Below are 17136 nucleotides of genomic sequence, written 5' to 3'. Positions count from 1 at the left end.
TCATCTCCATTTTAAAATGGTAAGCGCTGGAAGCGAGGAGCAGCCACCCAAAGACACCAAACCTTCAGTCTGAGCAAAATCAGTGCAGATTTTGAGGCTGAGAGGAGTCAGCTGAAACCTGTTGTCACTTTGGTGTTGTAGGATATCATTCCAAATCATTACAGAGTCACTTATCATTAAGGGAAAAAACAAATGCTCTTGTGCAAGGGCATAAGACAAACAGCACAGGCTGAACTGATCCTTCTGGGAGCTTTACATGGCTCTGTCCCTCCTCTTCAGTTGAAACTTTGGTGGCAGGGATGCAGGGGACATCGTGTGGTCACTTATGCACTGGTAACAGACAGTAATTTTTCCAAATGTTCCCCCAGAGGTGGTAATTAGTGCAATGAAGTGTCTGCAAGGGGAGTTTTGTTCTACTCAGAGTACAAAGGACAAAAAGAAAAAAAAAAAAAATCCCTCTATGAAATGATGCAGCCAACATGTGTCAGGCAAGATCTTCATGGTGTGATCTGTACAAGGTGTCCTTGGTTAAATTGTATTTCGTTTGTTCCTTTCTGGATAATTGATTGTCTGCAGGAGCAGAGCCCTCGTGTTGCTGCCATGCTTAGAGACACAAACAAGGGGGGCTCAGGGGCCTGGAGAAGTTTTGGTCCAAATTCACACAGAAAGTTTTTGGGTGGAGTTGGATGTGGGTGAGGGTTGGGGGTGCCCCTGGTCTTGCTCTGAGGTTCTTCTCCTGCTTGGTGCCTCAGTTTCCCTTCTCATTTGGATCCTGTCAGGAACATGGGGAGCTGGTTTGGTGATGGTGGGAAAGACCTGGAGCTGCTGGAACAAGTCCAGAGGAGGCCATGGAGCTGCTCCCAGGGCTGGAGCCCCTCTGCCCTGGAGCCAGGCTGGGACAGCTGGGGGTGCTCACCTGGACAAGAGAAGCTCCAGGGAGAGCTCACAGCCCCTTCCAGGGCCCAAAGGGGCTCCAGGAGAGCTGGAGAGGGATTTTGGATGAGAGCTGGAGGGACAGGACACAGGGAATGGCTCCCAGTGCCAGAGGGCAGGGCTGGATGGGATATTGGGCAGGAATTGTTCCCTGGCAGGGTGGGCAGGCCCTGGCACAGGGTGCCCAGAGCAGCTGGGGCTGCCCCTGGATCCCTGGCAGTGCCCAAGGCCAGGCTGGACAGGGCTGGGAGCAGCCTGGGATGGTGGGAGGTGTCCCTGCCATGGCTGGGGTGGATAGGATGGGATTTAAGGTCCCTTCCATCCGAGCCATTCCAGGCTTCTCTGGTGGGCTGGGCACTCTCTTTCCTGCATTATTCAGCAGCATCAAAAGGCAAAACTATCTTTTTATTTTAACATCCCCTCAGCCCTCCTGATGGTTTGGAAAGAGCCCAGAAGATCAGGATCTCTGGGCCTTGAAACAAATGTGAATTTGGGTGTGTGCAGCTGTGCTTTGGGCTGAAACCTCAGGGTGCCTCTGGCCCGGCTCTGTGCTGGGACACAGGAACCAGCAGCTGCCAGGAGCTCTGATTTCCTCTCCCCTTCCTTCCTTCTCCTCCCAGCCTGGCTCTGCTGGCTCTCCCCTCAGAGCAGACAATTCTCTCTCATGTTTCTAGCAAGTGGCTGCAAACACGAGCTGGAAACTTCATTAAATGAAGAAAGCCCAAAGTCAGGTGGCAGAAGAGATAATTACCTTTCTAATATAATAATGCCAGGGCTGGTGAGCCTTTTATCTCACTCTGTGTTCCTCTGTACAATCACAGGCAGGGATTAAAATTTCCTGGGTTATTGCTCGCCTGTGGCAGCCAGGGCTGTTCTCTCTGTTTGTTTCAAGGGGATTTCAGGTTAAAGAGAAAGAGGAGGACTGGGGAAGAGGAAGGAACAGGGGGAGAAGCCCTGTGTGTTTTTAAGCAGCTGGGAGGGAGATGCAGCAGCCTGGGAGCAGGATGGGGTTCAGAGCGGTCTCATCCGATGGGAATGGGGCTGTGGAGATGTGGATCAGCAAAGGAGAAGGGAAACAGAAGGCAGAGCTTTGGGGGAAAGCCTGGGCTTGGGTCTTGGCTGGGCTTGGTGGTTCTGTGTAAGGTTCAGGACTTGGCTGCATCTCCATTTCCCAAAGGGGAATTCCCGTTCTCTGTGCTGTGGGAAGGGCTGACAACCCTCTCCCCTTTAGCAGCACTGAAGTGTTTGCTTTTCATTCCCTGTGAAGCACAAAACTCTATCCCTGGGAGCTTCCTGGGGTGCTCTGCCCTCGTTTTCTCCACCCTGGTCTGGGATGTGTGGCAGGGACTGGTGGGAGCCTCTTGCATCCAGCCCTTGGTTATTCCCAGTATTCCCTCTTGGCTGATCCCTACTAATGCTGATGCTTTCCAGCAGGAAAATCCCACAGCTGATTTCCTCTGAGCAACAAGGTGCTTTTCCTGGCTGTCCCCTCTCCCTGGGGAGGGAAGGGGTTCTGGGCAGCTGCTGGAATTACAGAACACTGCAAAAGTCACAGTGGTCCCGTTTGCTCTGAGCTTTTGCAGGACATAAAAGCCATAAAAGCCATAAAAATTCTGCTGCCTCATTCATGTAACAAGGGAGACAGGAGGAGAGAGAGGAAAATGAAAGGGAAAAAAGTCTTCCCTCCTGCAACTGGGACAGGGAAAAGCTGCAAGTTTAACTCTTGCACTCAGCTGTGACTTGCAGGGGTTTGATGGAGCTGCGTGTGTGGATTCAGCCTCTTCTTTCTGTGCAAAGGAGCTTCAAACCCTGCTCCAGGGCACTCATTACTTTAATGAGTTTGATGCCTTCAGTTTTCCCCTCACTTTGGGTTCATCAGCTTGGTCTTTGGCACATCCTGTGCTCAGAATCCAGGAGATGCTGGGGATGGGGAGACATCGATCCTGGCACGGCCTTTGGTGTGATTTTAGCTGGAATAAGGGCATGTGAGGATGAGTTTCTGGCTCAGAGGAGGTGCTGAGGGTTGGGACAGCAAAGTCCAGGATACTCCAGGATTCAGCATCCCTCGTGGAAGAGGGGATAGGGTGGCATGGGCAGGGTGGGACGGCAGTGATGGGCACTGACTGGGGAACTGCAGCTGAGTTACAGGAGAGGGGGGAGCTGTGTCCCTCAAAACCTGCTCATTCCATCTGAGCAACTCCAGAGAGGGTTTGGGAACTTCCAGGCTAAAATGTTCCTTTTCTCCTGAAGAAAGGCTGGATCTGAGATAAAATCCAAATCCTGGTTTTAGCCCAGCCTGTAACTTTTGTCATCTGCAAACCCGAGGTGTCAGCTCCGTCCCTCCAGCTCTTGGCAGAGCTGTGGCATTGATGGTGCTTGGCACCCTCCAGCCTTCCTCTTTCTCTCCCCCTCCCACAGCCTGACTTTCCTCATTGCTGGAGCTCTGTATCCTGCACATCCCCGCTCCTGTGCTCCAGGAGAAGGGTGTGTCTTGCCAAGTCCCTCTGGGGTGGATTCCAGAGGGATTGATCCCATTGATCCCATTGATCCATTCCCCACCTTCCCCTCCATCCAACCCCCCTGGATCCTCTTCCCTTTCTCAGTGCTTGTGTCTGGCTGAGCTTTCCTTCCTTCCACACCACGCCAGGCTCTGGGGGAATGTGACAAGGGAAGGGCCATCATAAATCCATCGCTTTTCCATGAGCTTCAGGGAACTGCAGGAGTTCCCTCCCCTGCCAAAAGCGTGATGTGCTGAAGGCTGCTGTGACAAGCAGCACGCTCGGGTAAATATCACAGTGCCATCAGTCATGGCAGCTGTCACAGCTGAAAGGTGAGTGGGATTCCCTGAGCCAGGAGAAAGGGAGCTGGGAATGGTGGCTGGGGACTCCTCAGGAGGCTCCTGCTGTCCCCACCTCTCCTTGTGGCTCTGAAGGTGAGCTGGAAGCACCAAATTATCTCCATCCCAAAGGGTCTGACCTCAAACCCCATCCCCATGGGAACAGGTGATGACACAACTTAAGGTGACAGTTTTTCCCTCCAGGTTTGGAAGGTGGTCACCCAGAAATCCACGCTTTTTCCTACTGAGAAATGCTGGAGGAATAATCCTCATTCCAAAAATTTTTTGGTTTAGAAAGTAGAGATTCCCCCTGGGAGGTTTCAGCCTGATTTTAAGTGGAAATGCTGCTTTCAGCCTGCTTTACAATATTGCTGCAGTTAAAAGCAACCAAATAAAAATAAAATCTGAAGTCATATTTGAACTTAAAGCGAAACCAAAATGTTTTGTTATTTCCCACTGGAAAACTGAAATTGATGTTTCCCTGAAAACAAACATTTTTGGTGGAAAAAAAAAGGCTTTCTCCAGCTTATTTTTGAGTGCTTTTTCTAAGAACAAGCAACACTTCTTGGTTTGCTGGAGTTATTGCCACAGAGATGTGGCACCTGAGTGACCTGGAAGGTGTTCCTGCCCTTGGGAAGGGGTTGGAATGAGATGAGCTTTAAGGTGCTTTCCAAATCACACCAATCTATGAAAGAGAGGAAATTAAGGTGGGAGATTGGGCAGGAATTGTTCCCTGGCAGGGTGGGCAGGCCCTGGCACAGGGTGCCCAGAGCAGCTGGGGCTGCCCCTGGATCCCTGGCAGTGCCCAAGGCCAGGCTGGACAGGGCTTGGATCACCCTGGGATGGTGGGAGGTGTCCCTGCCCGTGGAATGAGATGGATTTTAACCTTCCATCCAACCCAAACCATTCTGGAATTCAGTTTGTTTTTGCATTTTGCCAGGGCAGCTCCTAATGCTAGAATTGAGGCTGCAGTGTTGTGTCCTTGCTTGGTGCTGCTCCCCTCAGAGCCTGGGACACGATGGCAACATCCCGGTGCTGCAGAAGTGTCTGACCTGGGCTGTGAACTGCTCCAGGGCATCTGGGGAAAACACAATCGGAGCAGGGACAAAGCAGAAGGAGTTTTGAAGCACCCCCCAAACAAGCTGGAGGGAAGGAGTTGAATTTTTGTAGGTGCTGGAGTCTCCCCAGCCCTCCCTCCTCATCCCAATCCCCTGCCCCGAGGCTGGACGCAGGAATATCAGATAAAGAATTTACCAGATCCATTTCCCCCGATGGACTGGGGGGGGGACAAATCCCGGTGTCCCCAGTGCCACCTCGGAGCCCAGCCCAGGGCACATCTGGAGCTGCCTCCTGCCGCTGTTTCCAGGGCTACGGGAGAGGGGAGGGCTCCGCATCCCGGCTGGAGGGAAGGCGATGACTCTGCAAATGTCACAATCGCTTACTCTGGAAACCACCCTGAATCCTCCTCCCGCACCTTCCCGGCTCGGAGCTCAGCGCTGTCTAGACGATGCTCTGCTCCGTGCAAATCCCAATTATCATAATGGCAAGAGGCTGGAAAAGCCTTCCCAGCTCCGTCCCTGCTCGCCGTGGGCGGCTGCAGCCCCGGAGCGGCCCCTCCGGAGCATTTTAGTGCTCGGAGAGTGGAATCGGGTGGGTTTGGGGAGAGGAACTGAGGAGGAAGAGGCTGGAGCTGGGCGCTGCCACCCACCTGAGATTTAAACCCAAACGCGAAGCATCTCCCCAAAAATCCCAGCAGAAGCAAGAGCGGTGTGTTTTAGATCGGAAACAGCAGCATGGAGTGGAACGGTGACTTGTCTCACAGATGATTAAACTCATCAGCTCTTACACCCCTCCTTGCTGAACCCACATTTAGGACCCCAGGGCGTGCCAGCGCTGCTCTGGGTTTCTTTTTCCCTGCCCGTGCTCTCCCCTGTTGGCTGCAGAGCTGAGCCTGGGCTGATTTAGCTCCAAACACAACACTTAACTCGGCTGCCCAAGAGCTGGGGGGGTTTTCTGGACCATTTCACAGCAATGGGCTGCATCAACAGCGAGCATCTGATGCTGTTGGCCGGCATCCCAAAGGCCTCAGTGCGATGTTCTCCTGCGCTGCCTCATCACAAAGCTGCTGTGGGCTGCTCCTCTCCTGCACCTGGCTGAGAAATCCCCCACGGATCTCTCTCTCTCTCTCTCTCTCCTGCTCCAGAAATTCAGGATATGAGGAGAAGTGGCTGCAGCACATCAGCAGCTGCACCACAGCCGGGGTTATCCCTGCTGGGTGCTCTGTGTTTCAGGAGGCTGCAGCACATGGAAAAACCTCCCTGCCTGGGCTCTGAAACCTGTGAAAACTGCAACTTCCATCTCTGCTCCAGAAGTGCCCCGTGGGATTGCTCTGGAGACTTGGAAAACACAAACATTTGCTGCTGCGCTGGGAGCTGGGATGGCAGATTTCTGCCCACAGCATGGATTTTTTTAAGGGCTGGAATCCACAGCCCAGAAATGTGGAGTTTATGATGAAAACGCTGCCAGACTTTTATCTGCAGCAATTCCAGGCTTGGTAACAGCCCAGTGGAGAGTGGGAGCCTCTGTTATCTGAACAGCCAATTAATTTAAGCACATTCCCCTCTACTGCTATAAAGATGTCACTTCCCTGTGCCAGTGACATGGCTCTGGCCCCTGAGGTCCCACCTGCCCATTGCATTGGCCCTTTCATTGCTGGAACAGGAGCTCAGGGAGGTTTGGAGCCTCTTCCCTGAGGTGTCCAAACCCCATCTGGGGTGACAGCTCCAGGGACCCTGCTAGGCAGGGAGGATTCTGGAATGTTACAGGTTGGGAGGGACCTTAAAACTCATCCACTTCCACCCCCTGCCGTGGGCAGGGACAGCTCCCACCATCCCAGGCTGCTCCAGCCTGGCCTTGGGCACTTCCAGGGATCCAGGGGCAGCCCCAGCTGCTCTGGGCACCCTGTCCCCACCCTGCCAAGGGACAATTCCTTCCTGATCTCTCTCTAAATTTCCCCTCTTTCAGATTTTGGTGACCTCCAGGCTCGTGGTGGGGTGGTGCAGGACCAGGAGTTGGACAGGATGATCCTCGTGGATTCCTTGCAGCTCAGGATATTCCAGATTTTATGATCCTATGAACTCCCCAGCATATCTGGGCGCTGGGAACTTGCAGGCTGTGCTTCTTGCAGCTGAGTGCAGCCAGAAGAGACTTTTTAAATTAAAGAATCAAATTTTCTGGGCTGGTGATCCCCAGCAGGGCCTGTTGGGGTGTGAAGGTGGTGGCAGACCCAGCTCCTGGAGGCAGCACCCACCTGGAACTGCCCTGCACCTTCTCTGCTGCAGAACTCCACTTTTATCTACAAAAAACAGGGAGGAAAATTGAATTTATTTGCCACATTCATGAAATACTGCTCCCCAAGCACCCAGCACAGGAGCTGTCATGGCTAAATTATCCTGAAAAACAGAAGAGGGGGAGTTCCAATTCCTGGTTTTGATACTAAAGGAATAAATTCTGACTTTTCCCTGTCCACAGCCCAGCTTGCAACAGGTTTAAAGCACAGTACAGATGGCTATGAAATTATTGCCAACAGCTACTCATTATATTAGATAAGGCCCTGGGTTTATTTAGGAGAAGCAGATGGAGGGAATACACAATATTTTAGATGTCTTGGCAAACTGTGTTTTCCTTAGAACAACATTGCATGTTTGGTGCGAGAGTTCTGGCCAAAAATAAAACAACAAAACTGAGAAAGAGGAATAATTATATCCCTTGAGGGGCAATAAGGTGTGTATTAAAAAAAGAAATATTACACTGCAAGACAGATTAGGAGATCTGAGGCCTTATTTTAATCCTGGTGGCAAGAGGAGAGTTTCTGATTTTACTTGAAATCTGTATTTTTGTGGTTTGTGGATAAAGCTTGAAAACCTGACCCCAGCTGCCTCCAAAAGCTGAGGGTTCACAAGGCAAAGGGAGACTTTAAATGTTATTTTTTTAAGGATCTCCTGAGTTTTAGTCCAGCCTTGTTGATCTGGGAGCTGCCTACCTGTGCGAGCACTGGCACCACGGGATGTCTGAGCGAGGGCAGGTGCAAAAATGCCGGGATTTGGGATCTCTGGGGCAGCAGGTTGGGACTGGAGGTGTGTGAGGAATATCAAATCTGTGCCTGCTCCCCCAGAGACCTCTCACCTTGGAGACAAAAGGTCCTGAGGCTGGGAGAGAGCACAGAACAGTGCAATGGCAGCAGGAATCACCTCCCTGTCCACTCTCCACTTCCCCGTTTATTTTATGGATGTTTTTGGCCCTCACTCTGCAGGAGTGCTGACCTTTTGTCATTCTCTGCCTCCCCCAGCAGTGATTTGGGGTGGGGTGGCTGCACTGGGACATCCCCCAGCCCTCCAGAGGGGAACACCCTGCAGAGCAGGGGCCCAGAAAAGAGTGACCTTTCCCTGCTTTCCCTCCTGATGTGCCAGCACTGGCACAAACACAAACCGGTGTTTTCCCTCCCCTCCCTGGCTGCTGCTCCCTTCCCTCTCCCAGCAGCTCCACTGGGGAGGGCTGAGCTCTTCTTCCCACCGGTTTTGTTTTGTTTTTCCAGCACCCCTGGGCTTTGCTAGCGCTGATTTCCTGCCCAGCTCCTGAGCAGCTCCTCCTGGGGACCGGCCAAGTGCAGAGGGAGAGGTGGCTGTGCCTCCAAATCACACAGCCTCCATCCCAGGGCAGCCTGGCACGGAGCTTCTGGATGGCTCCTGGAGGGAAGGAGGGTTGGGATGTGTTTTGGTGACTCAGAGCTCTCTCCTCCCGCAGTCTGTGCTGCCCTGTTAGCCCACCTGGCAGGAAAATCCATCCCCCATCCACCCACCAGCTGGCCTGTGCCCTTTGCTGTGTGCTTTGAGCACAGCCCTGCTCCTCCAGCACTCCTGGCACAGCTCTGAAGGGCAGGGCTTGGTTTGGGTGACGTTTTTCACTCACACAGGGCTCGGGATTTCATAGTTTTTTTGGAAAATGGCAGCACTAAATCAAGGCAAAACTATTTGCAGGCTTGACAAGAATTGCTTCCACTAAAAAGGAAAATGTATTTAAAGCCGGGAATGCTTCATTTTAGAACTTGACAAATGAAACAATCCCCAAATGTTGTTCTGTTGCTCTCTCATTTACATCCCCTAAAGTAAAAATACTTGAAATGTTTTGTTGATCCTGAAATTCCCCTTGAAGAATCCTGTCTGCTGCTGAGACAAAACCCTTCATATCTTGACTGTGGGGTGGGTGACACCAGAACTCTCCAGGAAATTCTTTCTGCTCCCAACTCCTGCCCTGGGGAACCTCTGGAATGACATTCAGGGCTGCCCATTCCCAAGGACAGAGAGCAGCACCTCTCCTTTGTGCTGTGATGGGTGAGGCTCGAGGTGTCACCCACTTTCCGAGCCCCACTGAAGCTCAGGATGGTTTTAGCTCCTCTGTACTCGGTTTTCCCAGCGTGAGCTCCCTGGGATGCTTTTGGCTGTGTGCATTTCCCTGCCAGCTGTCAGTGCTGATTGCAATCGAGCCTCCTTTGCCACTCTGCAGCGCTGCCTGTCCTGTCTGTCCTGCTTAGCAGCAACAAGGACTTCTCTGAACATCCTCCTTCATCCTGGGCACAATCCACGCCCTGCACATCCTCCTTTGGTGGCTTTGAGTGGCTCTCCCTGCCTGGCTGCTGTGCCTGCAGCAGAGGAGTGGTTTCTCCCTCCCTGAGGAATCTGGCTTCTCCCTGGAGCTTGGCTCAGGAATTATCCTCACAAAAGTGGCTTTCAGGTGCTTTGGGGAGGGGATTCTGCTCCTCTTTTGCTCTGTCTCCACCCAGGACTTGGGAGCGTTTCTGCCATGCAGAGGAGGAGGAGGAGGAGGAGGGAGTTTGTGTTCACATCTGGGCACTGCTGGAGGCAGGTGGTGAATTTAATGTTGGCTACAAAAGGCTCAGAAATGCACCTGTTTGGGGAGAGACTGGGCAATCCCAGAATCCCAGAACAGCTGGGGTTGGAAGGGACCTCTGGAGGTCATCCTGGCCAAGCCCATGAGCAGGTGACACAGGAACGTGTCCAGGTGGGTTTGGGATGTCTCCAGAGAGGGAGAATCCATGATCTCCCTGGGCAGCTGTTCCAGGGCTCTGCCACCCTCAGGGAAAGAATTCCTTCCTCATGTTGATGTGGAACCTCTTGTATTTTTGGTTTGGAACTTAGAAATAAATGTTTGGGATAAGGTCTCTGAAAAAATTACTGTTCCCACTTATTTCTAGGACTAGGGTTCATAAAAATTAGCAAGGTTACATTAAAATACCCACAAGTTATTCCAGGGATCCCGAGGGAAGCATCAGTGGCTCTCAGACAGGGTGGAGATGATCCTGAGGAACAGGATTTGCTTTTCCCCACCCCAGTCCCCAGGATTTGGAGCACTGGGGCTAAACCTGAAGGGATTCCAAGGCATTTCCTTTGCTCAGGGCTTCTCTAAGGATGTTCATCCCCCGTGTCTGGCAGCCGGGGTCTTGCTGAACCAGAACAAATCAATCCTGAGCTCCCAACCCTTACAGGAAGAGATTGCTAATTATTTATGTTATCAGAACGTTCAGGGAAGGAACTTTCTCTTCATTCTTTGCTTTCTTTTATACCCAGAGGAACAAGCCGCTTCCATAATTTATTCCAGGCGTTGCTGGAATAAAAGTTGTCAAGCATTTATCCCACAGCTGGGCTGTCTCTGGGAAGAGCTGTCACTCAGGGCTGCTTAGTGGAGGAGACAGAGAGAAAAGCAGAATTTACCCAAGTGCTGGTGAAACTGGGGAACGAGTGCCACGGTCCTGAGCCCCTGTGGGTGGCAGGGTGGGTGCTCAGGTGCTCCTCAGCAGCACAGGAACAGGAATTTTTGGTGTTTGGCCATCACAAAAAGAAGACAGCTTTCACAGAGGAATTGATTTTGTTGCACTTAAACCCTTGGAAGTGCAATGCAAGGCAACACCCCAAACATCTCCAATCTCTGTGTTTCTGTACAACCCACAGAGACACAGAAATGGCTGCAGCTCCAGCCATTTAACACCTTAAATCAGATTTTTTCTTTGTGTTTTTGCTTTTCTCAACCGATTTCCCTCTTCTGGCATTGGCTCCCCCATCACCTCTGCTTTGTTCTCAGCTGTTGGCTGTGCAGCCAGGGATGCTCCAGCAGGATTTTGGGATGTGCCTGTCAGCTGGTTCTTTTGATCTCTCCATTTCTCTTATTTTTAAGGATGATTTCCCACTTGTCCTGACCTAACTGGCAGTGGCTTTTATGAGCTTTCCCAGGGAAAAAGTAAAACAAAGGTGGCACTTTGGCAAATGCCCCAGATGATGTTAATTAAGGTCTCCCCCTCACTGAGATGTTTTTCCAGGCACTTCAGGGCACTGGAATCTTGTGAAATGAGCTTTGGTTTTGTAGGGGAAAAGGCACCATCCCCACCCTGGCCCAGTTTCCCCTCCTGAGCTGCTTTGTTGTGGCCCTGGGTCCTTCCTGAGATCCTGAGGGTTCCTGGGATGGATGCTGACACCACAGCACTTTTTGGAGCCTCAGGGTGCCCTGTGCCCTGGTTCCACTGCTGGCACAGCCTGGCTGGGGCTGCAGAGCCCTGGGGGTGAGCGTGGGATGCCAGGAGCTGCAGGACCCAGCTCTGGCTGGAGCAGGGACAGCGCTGGATGCTCAGCCTGGCCTTCCTCAGCCTCTGCCTGATGGATCTGCACGGTTCCCATGGGGATTCAGCCCCAGAGCTGCCCCCTCAGCCCCTCAGTGTCTGCTGGAGAGAGCCCAGAGGAGCCCCAGAGCTGCTCCGGGAGCTGGAGCCCCTCTGGAGCCAGCCTGGGAGAGCTGGGGGTGCTCACCTGGAGAGGAGAAGCTCCTGGGAGAGCTGGGGGTGCTCACCTGGAGAGGAGAAGCTCCTGGGAGAGCTGGGGGTGCTCACCTGGAGAGGAGAAGCTCCAGGGAGAGCTGGGGGGGCTCACCTGGAGAGGAGAAGCTCCTGGGAGAGCTGGGGGGGCTCACCTGGAGAGGAGAAGCTCCTGGGAGAGCTGGGGGGGCTCACCTGGAGAGGAGAAGCTCCTGGGAGAGCTGGGGGTGCTCACCTGGAGAGGAGAAGCTCCTGGGAGAGCTGGGGGTGCTCACCTGGAGAGGAGAAGCTCCTGGGAGAGCTCAGAGCCCCTCCAGGGCCTAAAGGGGCTCCAGGAGAGCTGGAGAGGGGACAAGGATGGAGGGACAGGACCCAGGGAATGGTTCCCACAGAGGGCAGGGCTGGATGGGATACTGGGAAGGAATTCCTGGTTGTGAGGGTGGGGAGGTCCTGGCCATTCCCAAACCCAAACCATTCCGTGATTTTTTTTCCAGCTCTGTTTAGCCTGCAGCTGTTCTTTACCTCTCTAGGCGGCACTTGGGCTGTTTTGTTTTCCAAGAGTGATGAATTCATGGGCAGAGGGAGCAGGGACAGCTCATTCCTGCTGTCTGTGTCTGTGGGATTTGGGTGGGATGTGATGGAATCCATGGAGCAGCTCTGCAGCCACAGGAGCTGGTGGCTCTGGGACGTCCTGTGCAGGTTAACTGGGAGGTGACAGTGAATATTATGTCAGAATTCCTGACTTAAATGCTCAAACCTAGGGAAAGGGGCTTTGTGTGTGCTGCCAGAGTTAGAACAGGCTGGTTTTAACATCAAGCCTGTTAGGAAGAAAGTTCTGGAATGAAGATTCAACCCCTTGGAACATTTCCTGGCACCCATTCCCTCCCATTTTCTCTTTGAGTTTAAAACCAGCACAAGAAGAGCATGAGGGACCCTTTTTCCCAGCCTGTCCCAAGGCAGGGCTCAAAGCCATCCTGGCTGATTGTGCTGTTGGGAGCATCACCCCTGGTGGATGTTCAGGATTATCTCCTCTCTGTTATCCCCACCCAGCAACTGAGCCGTGAGGATGGAGGGAAGGGAGCAGAGGATGAAATCACTGGCCTGGGTGCAGAAGATTAAATTAGAAGGCTCTGCATGTGCTGGTTCTTGGTTTAAATTGTCTCCTGTTGCTCGTGCTCCAACTGCATCCATGGAGCTGATGTCATGGGAATTTTAAGGTCGGGAGAATGTGGGAACAGGTGTCCTATAGAATAAATACTCAGCTCCTCAGTTCCTGGCTGGTTTTTGCCTCCTGCCATCCAAGATCCCAGCAGGTTTTTTTCCTGATCTCCAGCACCTCCTGCTGATGGAGTCTGGCCCTTTCCGCCCAGCAATGCTGAGCCTGCTCTTCCCTGGGCCAGGCTAAGTCAGTCCCTGAATTCAGGATTTGTTCTGGGAGTGCTCCCTGCACTGCCACAGCCTCATCCTGCACAGCTCACAGTGCCATTGGACGGCTGCTTTCAGAAAAATCTGCTTTTCCTGGGACTGGTTTCCGTGGTGGCTGAGCACTGCTGAATGCTCAGCAGCCTGGGGGCAAGAAACTGCAGAAAAAGGGGTCCTGTTATCAGGAAACTGCAGAAAAAGGGGTCCTGTTACCAGGAAACTGCAGAAAAAGGGGTCCTGTTACCAGGAAGCTGCAGAAAAAGGGCTCCTGTTATCAGGAAACTGCAGAAAAAGGGGTCCTGTTATCAGGAAACTGCAGAAAAAGGGGTCCTGTTACCAGGAAACTGAGGAAAAGTGGCTCCTGTTATGGGAAAACTGAGGAAAAGTGGCTCCTGTTATGGGAAAACTGAGGAAAAAGGGCTCCAGTTACAAAAACACTGAGCAAAAAGGGCTCCTGTTATCAGGAAAATGAGGAAAAAGGGCTCCTGTTATTAAGAAATGGAGGGAAAAGGGCTGTTATCACAAAACTGAGCAAAAAGGGCTCTTGTTAGAGAGAAACTAAGCAGAAAGGGCTCCTGGTGTCAAGAAACTGAGGAAAAAGGGCTCTTGTTAACAAGAAAATGGGGAAAAAAGAGCTCCTGTGATGAGGAAACTGAGGCAAAAGGGCCAAATTCTCATGGTCAGTGTGAGTGGTGCCGTGGATGGAGGGATGGTGGGAGGGTTTGGGGCTGCCTTGAGTTAGAATCAGAGTTGTTGAGGTTGGAAAAGCCCTCCAGGATCATTAAATCCCAGCTTTGGATGAGCACAGGCCCAAATAAAGGATGTTTTCGCTGGAGCATCCCAGGAGGTGCTGCAGGAATTGAAGAAGCTTTGCTGTGCTCTCCATGGGGCAGGGAGTTCTCATCATTGTGACTTGTGGACACTGGGACAATATTTTCTCCCTTGCTGTGCCCTAAAGCAGGGAATCCATTTCATTTTCTGGGCTGAGATCACATTTTTAAGACTCTTTCTGCTCTGGGGGCTGGATTTCATGGCGTGTCAGACTCACCCCCTGCTCTCTGCATGTTCTCCTCCAAGAGGATGCTCTGAATAAAAATGAATTTTGCACACAGAGAGGAAACTACGAGCAGAAACTGCTTCAGGTGTTGGGAAACACCAGACATCAAACTGAGGGATCTGTGGATTTATTATAGGACATTCTGGCAGGTGATTTCCAGCATTACTGAGGGATTCAGTTCCCTCTCTCTGTCTCCTTTTGGGCTGTGCTTTCCTGGGGCACAGGGTGCAGCTCTTTAGTGGCCTGATGATTTCCAGGCAGGGATTTGGGATCAGCATCCCTGGAGTTTGTGGGAGTGAATTCCTTCCAGTGAACACAATCCCCAGTGTGACCACAGAGTTTAATATTTGCTGGTTTTACACCACATTTATCCATGCTTTGGAAAGAGGAACTTTTATTTAATCTGGATTTTTTTTTTCCCTGTTTCCCTTCAGGATTCTGGCGACTGCTGGGACAGATTTTGACCTGCGGACCCTGCGAGCCGTGCGGGTGCTGCGGCCGCTGAAACTCGTGTCGGGAATCCCAAGTGAGTGTCGTGCCAAGGTGATGTCCCAGCCCAAGGCTCTGCAGATTTGGGGTGTCAGGGCTTTTCTGAGCAATATTTTCACCCCCTGCCTCTTTGGGGTCGGTGGCTCCTGCCCTTGGCAGGGTGTGGTTGTGTCTCATCCCATTCTGTGCTCCCAAATCTGCAAGTGATGGGCAGGGATTTGTCCAAGGACTCTTTTTCCTGTGGGGGTGAATGAACTCTCTGAGGTGTGAAGACCTGAGAGATGAATTTTGCAGCCTTCAGGCTTTTCAGCTTGAATATTCTGATAGATTTGATCAGCTGAGCATCCTGTGCTGGGCCGCTCTTCCCCTTCTCTCCACTCCCAAGGCTCCGTTTTCCTTCCCTCCCTGAGGTGTTTTTGTGTCCCCACAGGCCTGCAGGTTGTCCTCAAGTCCATCATGAAGGCCATGGTGCCCCTGCTGCAGATTGGGCTGCTCCTCTTCTTCGCCATCGTGATGTTTGCCATCATTGGGCTGGAGTTTTACATGGGCAAATTCCATAAAACCTGTTTTTCCAACGAGACAGGTGAGCTCTGCCCTTTGCACCTTTCTGTCCTGCTCCTGTTTTGCTTCTCCTGTTGCCTCTTCCACACTCCCTGCATTCTCTCCCTCTTCACCCATATATTCCAAGAGTTTACAGAATTTTTTGCCCATTCTACATGGACTGGGACAAATTCTCCTCTCTGTGAGGCCTCTGGGCTGCTCCCAGTCTGCCCAAGAGTGAGATGAAAATTCTTAGGGCCTCTTGTCCCAAAAGAATTCTTTTCTGAGCAAAAGCACAGAACCAAATTCCTGTTGTTTCACATTAATTAATGGCTGAGTTTCCTGGGAAGGTTTCTGGGGAAACTTGGGTGTGGAATAGTAAAAGATTGAAAAGTCTGGGAGCAAACAAAAAATAAAATGGCAATGGATGGGAGGCAAGGAATCCTTTGATGGAGAAAGGATAAAAATGACCTTCAGAGAAGGGAAATTGGGAACTGAAGAGTAAATGATGAGTCTGCCTGTGACTGAGTGATAAACCCTGGAAGATGGAGGTGGAGAAGGAGGATCCCAGAGATTTTTGTGTGTCAAATCATGGAATCATGGAATGGTTTGGGCTGGGAGGGGCCTTAAAGATCATCTCGTTCCACCTCATTCCTTTAGAGTAGTGCTAATATATGTTTGTTATCTGATAACACACATTAAAATGTTCTTGTCTCCGAACCATTACATTTTAAGGTGCAATTGACTTCCTTTAAAACACAGCCTTGTATTTCCAGTCATTATCACTAATAGGTCTTAATATTGATTTATTTCCATGCAATCCAATGGTAATAAAACAACATCCCTGCCAAATCTCTGGGCATCTTTCACGGTGCTTTCTGATGGGAACAGTTCAGTGTACACAGAGATTTGCAAAGGGAATCGCTCGTGTTCCTGTGGAACTCTGGAAAAACACAACACAGGTTGTGAAGGAGAGTTGGGAGTTGTGAGAAAATCCTGGCAGTTCCTGGAGGAAATGAGTTTTTGGACTGGATCTGTAGGAGGTAAAAGTCTCTGTGTGAGGGGCTGTGATGCCAGGGGACAGGGACAGCAGTGACAGGGTGTGGAGGGAGCAGCGAGCAGAGGTGGTGGCGAGGATGGAATCAGGAGCAGGGTCCAGGTTTTCCAGGAGCATTTTCAGTTCTGTCAGGCTGCAAACAAGGCAGGGGATGTTTGTGCATCCTTTGAGAGCAGGAGGCAGCTGCAGGCAGAGCCCCAGGCTCTCCCTCACCTGAGGAGGGAGGATTTTCTTCCCTCCCCAGCGCAAAAGGCAAACATCGTCCCCAAAGCCATGTGTGCTCCCTGCAGACTCATCTCTGCCATCAGTGGTGGCCAAGAGGTTCTGGGACAGGTTTGGGGACAGGTTCTTGCCATGGGTAACCTCATGTGTGTGCACCTCTCGCTGGCTGGGTGAGTTCCAGCCCGGGATTGGGAGCACAGCTGGAGCTCTGCTGATTCCCAGCTCTGCTGCTGATTCCAGCTCTGCTGCTAATTCCAGCTCTGCTGCTGATTCCAGCCCTGCTGATTCCAGCTCTGCTGATTCCAGCTCTGCTGCTGATTCCAGCTCTGCTGATTCCAGCTCTGCTGATTGCAGCTCTGCTGATTCCAGCTCTGCTGCTGATTCCAGCTCTGCTGATTTCCAGCTCTGCTGATTCCAGCTCTGCTGCTGATTCCAGCTCTGCTGATTCCAGCTCTGCTGATTCCAGCCCTGCTGATTCCAGCCCTGCTGATTCCAGCTCTGCTGATTCCAGCTCTGCTGCTGATTCCAGCTCTGCTGATTCCAGCTCTGCTGCTGATTCCCAGCTCTGCTGATTCCAGCTCTGCTGATTCCAGCTCTGCTGATGATTCCAGCTCTGCTGATTTCCAGCTCTGCTGATTCCAGCTCTGCTGATTTCCAGCTCTGCTGATTCCAGCTCTGCTGATTTCCAGCTCTGCTGATTC

At 51.8% G+C, this 17136-nt stretch overlaps 1 protein-coding gene across 1 annotated transcript in view; it reads left to right on the top strand.

The window, feature by feature from the left end:
• Positions 1-17136, top strand: part of CACNA1B (calcium voltage-gated channel subunit alpha1 B) — a 182184-nt gene that overhangs the window by 71346 nt on the left and 93702 nt on the right. The window contains exons 3-4 of the mRNA XM_058854000.1: positions 14562-14653; positions 15047-15199. Coding sequence (XP_058709983.1) covers positions 14562-14653; positions 15047-15199 — 245 coding nt within the window. The remainder of the gene's footprint in view (positions 1-14561; positions 14654-15046; positions 15200-17136) is intronic.

Source organism: Poecile atricapillus, chromosome 20, assembly GCF_030490865.1.
Source record: "Poecile atricapillus isolate bPoeAtr1 chromosome 20, bPoeAtr1.hap1, whole genome shotgun sequence".
Taxonomy (NCBI): domain Eukaryota; kingdom Metazoa; phylum Chordata; class Aves; order Passeriformes; family Paridae; genus Poecile; species Poecile atricapillus.
This window is presented reverse-complemented; position numbering and strand designations above follow the sequence as displayed.